This window comes from Passer domesticus, chromosome 3 (assembly GCF_036417665.1).
Source record: "Passer domesticus isolate bPasDom1 chromosome 3, bPasDom1.hap1, whole genome shotgun sequence".
Taxonomy (NCBI): domain Eukaryota; kingdom Metazoa; phylum Chordata; class Aves; order Passeriformes; family Passeridae; genus Passer; species Passer domesticus.
The window spans coordinates 122,842,071-122,855,268 of NC_087476.1; the positions used below are offsets into that span (position 1 = coordinate 122,842,071).

Sequence of the window (13,198 nt, forward strand, 5' to 3'; positions counted from 1 at the left end):
TTCCACAAGAGGCTGCCACACGTGTGCCAAAGCTCCAGGAGCCTTTCATCCCAGGCAGCACAGAGCAGGGGTGACATCCCCAGGATGTCTGAGAGCACACAGCAGGGGTGACATCCCCAGGATATCTGAGAGCACAGAGCAGGGGTGACATCCCCAGGATGTCTGAGAGCACAGAGCAGGGGTGACATCCCCAGGATGTTTGGGAGCACAGAGCAGGGGTGACATCCCCAGGATGTTTGGGAGCACAGAGCAGGGGTGACATCCCCAGGATGTCTGAGAGCACAGAGCAGGGGTGACATCCCCAGGATATCTGAGAGCACAGAGCAGGGGTGACATCCCCAGGATGTCTGAGAGCACAGAGCAGGGGTGACATCCCCAGGATGTTTGGGAGCACAGAGCAGGGGTGACATCCCCAGGATGTCTGAGAGCACAGAGCAGGGGTGACATCCCCAGGATGTTTGGGAGCACAGAGCAGGGGTGACATCCCCAGGATGTTTGGGAGCACAGAGCAGGGGTGACATCCCCAGGATGTCTGAGAGCACAGAGCAGGGGTGACATCCCCAGGATGTCTGAGAGCACAGAGCAGGGGTGACATCCCCAGTTTGGGAGCACAGAGCAGGGGTGACATCCCCAGGATGTCTGAGAGCACAGAGCAGGGGTGACATCCCCAGGATGTTTGGGAGCACAGAGCAGGGGTGACATCCCCAGGATGTTTGGGAGCACAGAGCAGGGGTGACATCCCCAGGATGTCTGAGAGCACAGAGCAGGGGTGACATCCCCAGGATGTCTGAGAGCACAGAGCAGGGGTGACATCCCCAGGATGTTTGGGAGCACAGAGCAGGGGTGACATCCCCAGGATGTCTGGGAGCACAGAGCAGGGGTGACATCCCCAGGATGTCTGAGAGCACAGAGCAGGGGTGACATCCCCAGGATATCTGAGAGCACAGAGCAGGGGTGACATCCCCAGGATGTCTGGGAGCACAGAGCAGGGGTGACATCCCCAGGATGTTTGGGAGCACAGAGCAGGGGTGACATCCCCAGGATGTTTGGGAGCACAGAGCAGGGGTGACATCCCCAGGATGTCTGAGAGCCCAGAGCACTGCCTGGCTATCCTCCCTGCTGCTATTGCCTTTGAGCAGAGATGCAGCACGGAGAGTATTTATCATTTTTTGGTTTTACCCAAAGGGAGACACTACACACCAACAGATCTGCTCTGCAGGCTGGGAAACAAGCAAACACCACTGAGTGAGAAAGCTGCACAAAAGCCTTTCCCTTCCCCTGCCTCAGTTCTGGGTGAAGCCCAAAGCAGGCAAACACCAGTTCTGTCTCAAAGCCAGAAATGGGCTGCCAAATCTGGCTCTGCTCTGTGCTACTCCTCAGCCACGAAGGAGCACCAATTAGGAGGAACACGTCTGCCTCACACCACAAAGACAGCCAATACTGAAGGAATGGCATGGCAAAGGAGTTTGGGAGCACCTAAGAGCAGAGTTACAGATCTGCTGTATGACCTGCAAGCACAGCCAAACCCCTCAGCCAGACTCGGTGCTGTGGCTCAGGGCACAGCTGGGGATCCTCCTCTGCTACACATCAGTGCCTTAACTGAGCCATCAGCTGCTGATGGAACTGAGAACAGTTCTGAACAACACTGAGACCTCAACCCTGTGGTTCCCATCTTCATCAGCTGCAGGTGCATTTTAAATCTACAGCTCTCAGTGAAGTTAGGAAATCCTCAGTGCCAAATACCCTTTAAACACTAAAGGTACTGCAAGTGCACACATTAAAAATTTGTCTAAATTAAATGTTTATGCTGAACTAGTTTAGCAACATTAAATATTCTTAATTTTAAAGTGACTGCAACTCAGCTTGTCTCTGTAAGTTAAGCTGTATCAAAACAAAGCATGCTAATTCTTAACAAATATACATTAAACTGGTATCTTGCAATAGAGTTAAAAGCCAATTCTCAGCGGATAGTCAATGCCTCTTAGTTGCTATCAAAACTTTATGGCACTGTTATGGAGGCCCATTTCAATCAGCCATATGTAGACCCCAGATACACAGGCAGAAAAGCAAGAATTTACAGTTTCTTGGAAAGAACCAACAGTGATTTTCTCTGCTTCAAAATGTGGTAATTTCCCATTGGGGCTGGTCCTTCACTGTGTGTTATTTCAGTGGGACATGAACCCAGCTCTGCACACACAATTTGCAGGCCAAGGCCCAGAGTCATATGATCTTTATAATGCTGAGAAAAGTAATGCAATTTAATACTTTTTAAGCTTAGGGATTTATAGCTCCAGAACTATAGGAGAGTATTTCTGCAAGATAATAAACTCTTTTTTCTCCCCCCATTTTAAAACATCTTCATGTATTCATGTCAAAACATCCAGAGATATTTCTGGTGTTAAGAAGGGCTGTGGAACAAAGCTGCTCTCCTCCAGCAGCAGGAAGAAGATTACCTACCTTTTTCCTCATTATTCTGGGCCACCATTATCAGCAAGATATTTTATTACAGAAAAAGAAAAAAAAAAAGAAAAAAAAAAAAGAAGATCTTGATTTTATCCCCACTGTCCTGCAGCGGCAGCCAGCAGCCCTGATCAGCAAGTGATGAGTGCCCTTCTGGAGCAGGCAGTAAATGTAAATTTAGCAAAGAGCACTTAGCAAATATAACTACAGGGTCCATGCTCCCAGGATTATCTGATTTTCCCTCGCTGCAGAAAAATCCACATGAAAATGAAATCCTACATTTGTTCTGCAGCTGCATGGCAGGGAAAGGTGCACGGCTGGCAGGTGTGGGATCACCATCCCACAGGTGTGATTCACCTGCCTGTCAGGACGCGCATCCCAGAGGAACTGCAGAATCAGGACCAATTGGTCAGAATCCTGAGCCTGGAATCCTGGTGGCTCCCTGCCAGTTCTGCTGTACCCTGTAAGCCAAGTGCTCTTCCCAGGTGTGCAGACTGAGCCCCAGGCCACGAGCAGGGCTGTGTCCCTCACCCTCCCAGGCCCCGAGAGCTCAGCTCCATCCCCACCATGTCCTACCCCAGCAGTGGGTGCAATCAGATCCTCCCTGAGCTCCTTGCCTGGCTGAACAAGCAATTTAATTTCTTTCCTTTGGTGTACTTTTCCCTCTCTCCCTTGCTCCAGACTGCCTTTGCCTAGAGCACTGTTCTTAAATTAATTACCAAGGAGCTTTGTGCTGCAGAGGAGCAGCGTTTTGGGCCTCCCCTGGGCCTGGTGGCTTTTTCTTCTGCAGCCCGGGAGCGCCAAGGCTCGGCCTGCCAGACCCATGACTCAGGCTCTTCAGAGACACTCCCACAAGTTTTATACACAGCATTCCTTTTTCCTCCCAGCTCTGCTGACAAATGTTTGGACCTGCAGCTCCCCCCGGCCGTGCCTGCCTCGGGCCCAGCTGGCGCGCTAAGGCCACACGCTGCGGGCACGGCTTCGTTACGGTGACACGAGGGCTGCAGGGCAGCCAGCAGGGTACCTTCATGGGGGCCAGCTGGATGGGAGTGATGCATGAGGGATCCACCATGGGCTTGGGCCGGTTGGCCGTGTCTGCCAGCAGGCTGTGCCACTGCTGGGGCAGCCCCGTGAACTTCTGCTCCCGGTGGTCGAAGCCAGTGTGGACCCGGTGCTCGAAGTTGGAGGGGCCGGAAATTTCCAGCCTTTTCTTCTTTTTCCCAAACATGGTGGAAAGATCTGCAGAAAAGAAAAAGAGCCACACGTTTACACTCTGTTGTATCCCTCAGCCATAGTCCCTACCTCACAGGGAATTTCAGCAGATGTCATTAGCCAGCCACTCCATGAACTTCACATGCTGAGATCTATGCGAGGCGAGCACTTAGCTGACCTCCTTTCTGGGAGAAGATTTTAAGAAATTAACCTGTTCATGATGCCTTATGAAACAAGGAAATTCCCAGGAAAGCAAGCCCCAGGTCCTGTTTTGTACTCCTCTCTCTGCTCATGCTGCAGGTTGCACCCATGGAAGCCCCAAGCTGAGAGCAAGGCCAGCAGCAGTGGATGGTTTGCTCCAAGGACAGCCCTTGGTAAGAGGTGAGCTGTGTCCTGGTACAAGGGGGAGCAAATGCAGGCTCAGCTTTGCATCCCAAATCTGCACCCCAGGTCCTGGAGCACAGACAGCCCATCCAGGTGGAAGCCTGGCTCTGCCATGGTCTGGTCTGGGTCTCACACAGCAGCACTCCAAGGGGAATTATTCCTGTGCCATTTCAGCCATGCAAACAGAGAGCTCAGATCTAATTCCAGCCTGGTCCAAGGGCCTTCCTCTGCATTTGTGAAGAGTCCTGATTTAAAAAATCATCAGGTATCAGCTATTACAAATGTCATGGCGTGACTTCTTGAGGAGAGGAATGATTTGCCACGAAAGCCACATGCCCAAAGCGCCTGGGCTCACCCCCGGAGGGGCAGGGGTCCCTGCTCCTGGCCAGCAGGCTTGGCTGGGATTATCAACCACAGCCCTACTCCTCTGAAGGTCCAGGAAGGAGCATCAGCTCTTTTGGTTCCTGTGCAGGTGGTGTGCAGAAGAGACAGGAGCCCTTCCAATCCTACCCAAGCAAGGAGCTGGAGGCTGCTGGCGGAAATGTGTGTGACCTTCCCAGCTTCTCCTTCACTGGATCCACCTGGGCTGGCCTGCTACAGCTAACTGTCACAGCTCCTGTTCACACAGAGTGAATGTTTCAGTCAATTTTAATTGTTATTTCCTGACAAGACTGAGTGGATTTGCTTTCCTCCTGTTTAGGCCTTCCTGAGGAACATGGAGCAGGCAGCAGGAGGGTTTCAGGCACACAAGGGAACACAGATTTATAGATTAGCTGGGGCAAAAGGAGTTCCACTGGCAAGGTGGAGGGAGGCAGGAGCTGCAAACTGACACGGATAAATGTATTTGCTCGTTCTACTGGCACAGGAAATAGCCAATACACTCTTCACCTGCATTACCCTTGGGTTGGTGGGTGCCACCTTAAAATGAAGTGCAGCCTAACAGTTCTATTGAAGCAAGTTCAGAACTGACTTTCTGGAGGACTCCAGAAATCTGCTGTGCAAGGCAGGGATAAAGTCCTGGTCCCAGGGAAACAGACAGGTCCTGTTGCTTTTCAGTGACATACTGCCCTGTCCTGGGACAGCTCTCTGCCTGCCTTCTGCTGTCTCACAACACTCCTCCCCCTGCTCTCTGGGCCATTTCTCAGGGCTGGCTGAGCACTTTGGCAGCAGCTGTCTGAAATAGCAGCAGGGTGAGGAGGCTGGCACTGCTCTTCCATCCCAGCTGGAAAGGTGCTTCCCTGACTTTATTCAGGAGGTGGAGAGAGGAAGTTCAGAGAAGAAAACATGGTTGTGTTGCTGCTGCAGCTAAGAAAAGATGCAGTGATAAATCAGGTATTTATTCCACCCTCACTGCCTTTCACTAGTTTATCTAAAGATCAAGTCCATTATTTGAAAATTGATTGCTGGCTGCTTTGCAAGTCCCCCCTGTGTATTTGTAGGTGATTGTCTCCTTTGTGCATACTTCTTTTAGTCAGAGCAGACTTGGCCTTTCTTCACAGGTCTCATCTTCCACACATCTCTCTCTGGCTTTCTACCCTACTCTGAACTTCCCAAAATCTCCTGCTCTTTTAACAGTCTCTCTCCAGCTCTATTAACTCGGGTTATCTTCCTCACCTTCCTCTCCCAAAACCTCCAAAAAAGCACATATCAAAGTGATTGTACTGCAATATAATCACTTTGATGTGTGCCTTTTTCCCTTTCCCAGCACCATAATTGTTTTATTTCTCTTTGGTGCACGTGGGTACCTTGTGGCACTCTCAGACACACTTCCAAAGCCACGGTGGCTGCTCTGTGCTCAGAGAGTATCCATCTCCAGGCTCCAGGAGAAGCAGCCCCAGGTCAGGCAGTGGCTCCACCAATGGCAGCCAGCTGCAGATCAATGGCACTGCATCGATTTCAGCTGCCCCAGGGACAGCAATCCATGAGACTATTGCGGTAACATTTTAAACCATCAGCTCTGGACATGTATTTTTTCCTCTGATCAATGCCAGGGTTTCCCACAGGACTTGCATCCCAAGGCAGCTGCTGGATGCTTGAAGTCCTCCCGAGCTCCAAACAACATCAGGTAACTGAAAGCCCACCAGCTGGCACAGTGCACGCTGCTTTTTACAATGAACAGCACTTCCACTCAACACGATACCAGCCAGCAAGTCACCTCCATCTCACTGCAAAGCCAAGGCAACCTCCCCTCAGCACAGTCCCTCCAAAGAGCTGTAACACACACAGCAGCCACAGGGAAGCTTCATTTCCCCTCATTTCTCCCAAAGAATGGAAATGGTGCTGTTTTCCTCAGCTGAGGATGAGGTTTGGGGCAGCCAAGTCTGTGAAACCTTATGCTCTGGGCTTGTAAGTGTCCTGATTCAGTCCCCACTGATGTGCTTGGTCCTCATACCTCAAGAAGGGAGAGATTATTCCACTTTCCCATAGCTCTATTGATATGACACAAAAAATAAAGGACTTATTTAATCAGGCGTGGAAGCAGAAAACACCCTGGTAAGTGACTCCACGTTCTCCAAGACATCTAAAGCCATTTCAGGAATAACCCAAGTGCTGTGAAGAGGAATGACGGAGCTTTCCAGGATGCTGCATAATGTGTGTAGCAGAAAACTTCTGAAATTTGTATCAAGAGCACAAAATGTAAGAAATTCATTCAGGCACCCACCCATTCACACAGAACAGCAATCCTCTCACAGCTATTAAGAACCCCTAATTTCCCAATGGGATTACTTGGGAAAACATCCCCAGACAGCAGGGCAGCCTTTATGAGAGGCACAGGGAGGAGGGAGGCTGCAGGACAGCTCTGCAGAGCTGCCCCTGAGCCATCCCCACGCCAGAGCACTCACCCTGCTCTTAATTCTCCCTGACAGCTTCCAACGTGGCCCTGACTGTGCCAGGGCTCTCGGCAAATGCCACCTCTCTGCAGCTCCTCCTGTGCCCACCCCCCAGAGGGAGAGGAAATGAGAGGCACTGCACTTGGAGCGTGCTGCTATTTTGGGGGATGAGCACAAGCAGAGTCTGTCCTCTCCTGCACCGCCCTGCCAAGGGAAGGTCGGGCTGGTTCCAGGGTGGCACAAGGTGACACTTGACCCAAGGGGGCTGGGGGGCTACTGCTGATGGCAGTGGGCTTGGCTCCGGGGCAAACAGGACTCACCCTGCAGAGCTTACTGGGGCATTTCTGCAGATTCTTTACTCACTCATGCTGAAATACGCAGCACATTAGTTTTGTGCTGGTAAATGTGAGGTCTGGAGGAGGCAGCCCCTTAGAGCCAGCAAACAGTGAGCTCAGACAGCACGACACCTAAGCAGGTCTGCTCTGACATGGCAGAGGCAGGAGCTGAGCCTGGTCAGCTCCAGGCTGCCATGCCATGGGCTCCTCACCCACAGCCCAGCCGTGGTGCAAGGGTTAGAGATGGCAGAGGTTCTGAACCAAAGCCATGATGGAAAAATACGGATGTGACACTTACTAGAGGAAAATGCAGTCCCGGGGGGAAATCAGACTATTGCAGCACCTGATGAGGCACTCAGCACCTCTCCTGAGTAACCCACAGCAGGCTGCTCCCACATGTGCCACTGGGGAATGGGGAACAACAGGGACAGCAGGAGAGGTGTGTGAGCTGTGCTCTGGAGATTGCTGCAGTGTGTGTCTCCCTTTGTCCCAGCCCAGCACAGGAGCATGCCAGCTCTGCTGGTGCCTGCTGAGGAGCTGTAACACAGCTCCACGTGGCTGCTGCAGGCACCAGGTAAGGCTCAGAGGGGCTGCCAGAGCCATCACTGCTGCTGCCCCTCGTGCTGTTTACTGTGGTGCCTAACAAATCAAATTACAGCTGATCAGCACGCCCTGCTGCCAGGCCTGTGCCAGACTTGGCTCCTTCACTGCTCTCCTTCCTGTGCACAGAAATAATCCACTGACATCACAGTGGGCTCCAGGCTGCTCCACATTTCACCCACAGAGGAAATTTCCTGAGACGATGCCCGTGCAAGGTGTGTGATGTGGACAGCAAGTTATAAATAAATCCGCTCTGTCAGGCACTGCACGCTCACTGTGCTGCCTCCCAGTCCCAGGTGCAGGGTTTTTCCAGGCAGAAGCATCCCCAGTCCCACCCTGGAGCACGAGGGTGGCAGTACTGTTCTGGGTGCCCATCAGACTCTCCCACGGTGGGCTGTGCTCAGGACAGCATTGCCAAGAGCTTCCCCACAAAAGGCAAGCCCTGCCAGCTCACACCGAGGTCACAGGTTTGTTCACTCTCAAGAGTTTGGCCCCATCCTGGGGTTCCAAGAGCTGTCCCTCTCCTGTATGTGAGACCAGAACACACTCCAAGACTGATGAACTGAAAAGCCAAAAGTCCAGATTTATGTTACTGCCCTCAAAGAACAAATGTTCACATTTACAGCAAGTTAGACCCAAGGCAGGAGGAATAAAATGAAAAAAGGATTATTTCACTCTAAGGTTACTAGTATTTTGTATCTTTTATCATTCCCTAAGAGTAATTCTGTCAGCCTACAAAATAAGAGAGAAATCTGTTTAACTCTGCCCCATTTTCTGTTCCCAACAGAAAAGTCAGAGCCAATTTTTGCTCCCCCTCCAAATAGCTGCTTTTTTAAAAAAGACTACAAAAGTTGGAAGGACCTTTCATGTCTTGTAATCTTGAAAACTACCAGTGCTGTAAGTGCATCCCTTAAGCAGTGACAACAGCCCTTGCCATCCCACATGTCCCCAGATAACCCTGAGCAAAGGTCTGTGAAATTCTGCCACACATAAAAACACAAGTCAGTACCTGAAATAATGAAGTGAGATGGGAACTTTTACTTTAAAATGGAATTTTAGTGACTGTACTAAAGCCGTGTAAGCTCTCTTTCTTACTGTGGTATTTCAGCAGCCAGATAAAGTGTCCCACTGACCCCAAGAAACCGTGGGTGACCCTGAGCCACCCTGGCAAGGCTGCAGGGATTTCACACACACCTCACTGCTGCTCCAGCACAGGCTGGAAATATTCCCTCAGGAGGAGCTGTGTTCACTGTCTGCCCCAGCCAGCAACGTGTTTGCTCGTGAACAACCAGCAATCAGTTCATTTTCAATTAGGGAGTGCACACTGCACTAAGCCTGGGAGCCTGCATTTTCTGCAGGGATTCCCTGTGGTTCCCAGCTGAGCCAGCAGCAACAGAGCCCTTTTCCCTTGTGGAGGGGTGTGTTATTAACATATAAAAATTGCCTTCATGCATGCTGAGCATCCTCTGTGAGCCCAAAGTGGGGCAGCAGCAAGGGCTGTGAAAAGGCACATTTCCTCCCAAGTCAGCCACACAGCTAAAAACCTGGTTACAGGCAGCAGCATTAATAAAATGCTTCATTTTTAAGAAACCTGACAGACACACAGATTGCAAAACGGGGAGATGGGTGCAGTCGCTTTCTTTTGATACTTTTTACTTACTGAGAATAGTTTTCTGTACCACAGGGAGCCCAGTGATTCCCCTCCAGGGCAGCCCAAAGCAGCCACAAGTCATTGCTCTGGTGGCTGTGTTTCCTGCTCTGATTAATTGTAACCTTTCCCCATGCTGGATCCCAAATGAGAGCATGAATTGAGAGGCACAAATGACATGAAGGTGTCAAGGCAGCCTGCAGAGAGATGTGAGCGGGGCTGAAACTCCCTCTGCAGCAGAAAGCAGTGTCTGGGACGGACTGTGGCAGCACACATCTCTGCTGCTCTGGGACAGGGTCCAAGTGAAAATAAAAGAAGCATGCTCCTGACTGCAGGCTTAAGTTTTTAAGAAGAATTTATCTCTATTTTTAACTGAAAATACAGAGAGCACTACCCTATTTTTCGGGAGATAAAATGAGAAGCTACACCTGGAAAAGCAAAGAGAACTGAATGAGAAGACAATAAAAGTTCATGGAAAGACTCTTAAAATGCACACTGGTTTCAGGTCAGGTCTGACTCACTACTGACAAAATAAGAAATCCTGTTGGACTTTCCACATACAATACTCCTAAATACTTTCCTAGCTGCCAGAGTGTCACTCTGAATGGATAGGATGGAAACAAATTGGAGAAAGCCAAGAAGCAGGGAGCACCTCAGACCAGAGGCAGGTGAGTCCTGTGGCCATGTCCTGTATTTATTTATTAACTTGCTGCTGGAGGCAGAGCTCATTACTGCCTGAGATACAGGGTTTTTTGTTTTGCCACAGGAATGGACAACATGCAGGTGAGTGTTGGCTGGTTCACCTGTCTAATGAGGGACCCCATTTCCCATGATCCCTGCTCATCCCTCTGCTCCTCATTATGATCTGAGCATTTCGATTTGGGAACAATACAATAACACCTTGGAAAATGTTCCCACACACTCCACTAATGATGATTCTAAACACTGCCCCCCTGGCAGCAACAAAAAGGACCTACAAACTCTGAACAAACCAAGTCACCTCACAAATATTTGGAGTCTTTTGCCATTCTGGAAATTCAGTACAAACAATGTACTGATAGAAATTAATCACTGTGACTACATCGTTTTTCCAGACTATTCATTCAGTTCCACAAAAGCATAGAAGTACCATTTTCAGTGCATGCCCATGTGAGTTTCAGAACTAAAGGCTTGATGATCAATAGGATTCAACTTTTTATCAAGGATTTTCAAGGTGTCTGGTATTTTCTGAGAGGGGACAGACTTCTAAGTCATTTAGCCACTATTAAAATGCATGTCTCAATCACAGAAAGAGATGTACTGATGGCCCAGACCAACCAAAATGCCTCTTTGCCAAAGGCCCTCATCCACCCTGCAGCATTCTGCTCATTTCAACCTCAGGTCAAACCAGCCAGTTGCTCAGAATTTCTATGTCACAGCTCAGTACAATAAAACACATTTAAACAAAGAGTCCAGGACTTGTCGATGTCCACGGCTCTTTTCCATCCACAATACCTTGTTTATGGTTGAAAATGCCTTCATTTGGCACAGCACAGCAGTTGTCCCTTGATAGCTGGCCCATGAGACATATCTAATAGAAATGCACAACGGAACAAAAGAAGGAAAAAATAATAACAAAAGGCCGTGTATGCTTCCAGAGAAATAGTAAAAGCTGGTACAGAGTGGCCAAACTGGGATTGATGTACCCCAGGGAACAATACTCATTCTTCTTACTGAAAGCTACTCTTGTAGGAGACTCATTTCCACACACTGACTGACATGTGCTCTCCTCATTTGGAAGTCTTGTGATTCCCAGGGGATTTTAATGCTCAGTAATTTTCAGCTGAGTAGCTTAAATGCATACATTGTAGTCAGTCACTCTCTATTATCTCATACACATGCACACATAAATAGCAACGTGCAGACAGAGGTTTGTGCAGGGAATTAGTCTGCAACAGCTCTGGGCAGATTAAAGAGGAAACCCCCCCTCAGCCCCCCAAGCCCCTGGAGGTAACTCAAGTGATTTCTATCCCTAGCAAGTGAAAATATTCCAGATTTGCAGAAGCAAATAGTCCTCTGGGTGCTCAGCTTGAGATAATTAATGGTATTAACTTTGTAGGAAATGCTGGACATCCACAGGGAGAGGGGATTAAATAAGGCACCCATTAAACAAGACTCCCTGACTCTCAAGTTACTGCTGGAATTCAGTTGTAAATTATTTTTTTCTGAGTTGATATTAGCACTATTTTAAGACAGTTCTACACTGTTCTAGATTAAAGGATGCAGGTACTCTATTTCTAGGTCTTCAATTAGAAAAAAATAGTGAAGGAAATACTGTCGAGAATGAAAGAGATGATAAATCAGTAGGGAAAACAAAGTGAGCAGAGGGCTCAGACAAACCTGCAGGAAGTATCAGAACAAGGACAGAGAAACTGTAATTCCAGTATTAGTAAATGTGGACATTCCTATAGGCTGGGGTAACTCTGGGGTAAGAACTGCAAGGACATGAAATTCTGCGTCTATCAAAAGACTTAGCAAAGTGCTTGAAAAACACTTGGAACATTGTTCTTATCAGTTGGGCACCAAGTTATACCTTCTTTGCATTTTGGGCCACATTCACAGTGGGGTCTGCTGGCAAAGCCTCAGCAGAAGACATGGACTGGCACTGACTTGCAGCACAGCAAAGGGGACAGACACTAGATGTCCTGGGTTTGCACGTAAAGCTTTAGTTTTAACTTTCTGAAACGGAGTTTCCCCCCCAGCACCTGATGGTAGCTGCAAAGCTGGCATTACAAACACACAGAATGACAGAATCAAAGCTGGCAGAGACCTGCAAACCCATCCAGTCCAACCACCACTCCCAGGGATGGTGACTCCCCCACCTCCCTGGGCAACCCACCCCAGTCTGGCCACTCCTCCAGTGAAATCACTTCCAGGGGTCTGTCTGAACCTCCCTGGCTACAGCTGAAGGCCACTCCTCGTGTCCTGGCAGCTGAGACAAGGCAGAGGAGACCAGGCCTGCCTCACCCCAAGCTCTTCATGCCAGGGCTCTCCCATAGCTCCAGCAATGACCAAAGCATGCCAGGGCTCCTCCACAGCTCCCAGGAATGACCAAAGCACACCAGGGCCCTTCCACAGCTCCAGCAATGACCAAAGCACGCCAGGGCTCTCCCACAGCTCCAGCAATGACCAAAGCATGCCAGGGCTCTCCCACAGCTCCAGGAATGACCAAAGCACGCCAGGGCTCTCCCACAGCTCCAGGAATGACCAAAGCATGCCAGGGCTCTTCCACAGCTCCAGCAATGACCAAAGCATGCCAGGGCCCTTCCACAGCTCCAGGAATGACCAAAGCATGCCAGGGCTCTCCCACAGCTCCAGCAATGACCAAAGCATGCCAGGGCTCCTCCACAGCTCCCAGGAATGACCAAAGCACACCAGGGCCCTTCCACAGCTCCAGCAATGACCAAAGCACGCCAGGGCTCTCCCACAGCTCCAGCAATGACCAAAGCATGCCAGGGCTCTCCCACAGCTCCAGGAATGACCAAAGCACGCCAGGGCTCTCCCACAGCTCCAGCAATGACCAAAGCATGCCAGGGCTCTCCCACAGCTCCAGGAATGACCAAAGCATGCCAGGGCCCTTCCACAGCTCCCAGGAATGACCAAAGCATGCCAGGGCCCTTCCACAGCTCCAGGAATGACCAAAGCATGCCAGGGCTCTCCCACAGCTCCAGCAATGACCAAAGCATGCC

At 50.0% G+C, this 13,198-nt stretch overlaps 1 protein-coding gene across 4 annotated transcripts in view; it reads right to left on the reverse strand.

The window, feature by feature from the left end:
- The window catches only part of PAK5 (p21 (RAC1) activated kinase 5), a 163,691-nt gene that overhangs the window by 34,482 nt on the left and 116,011 nt on the right, over positions 1 to 13,198 (reverse strand). For all 4 annotated transcript variants that reach the window (XM_064415717.1, XM_064415716.1, XM_064415718.1 and 1 more), the window contains one exon: positions 3,485 to 3,699. In XM_064415717.1, the coding sequence (XP_064271787.1) occupies positions 3,485 to 3,699 (215 nt within the window). The remainder of the gene's footprint in view (positions 1 to 3,484; positions 3,700 to 13,198) is intronic.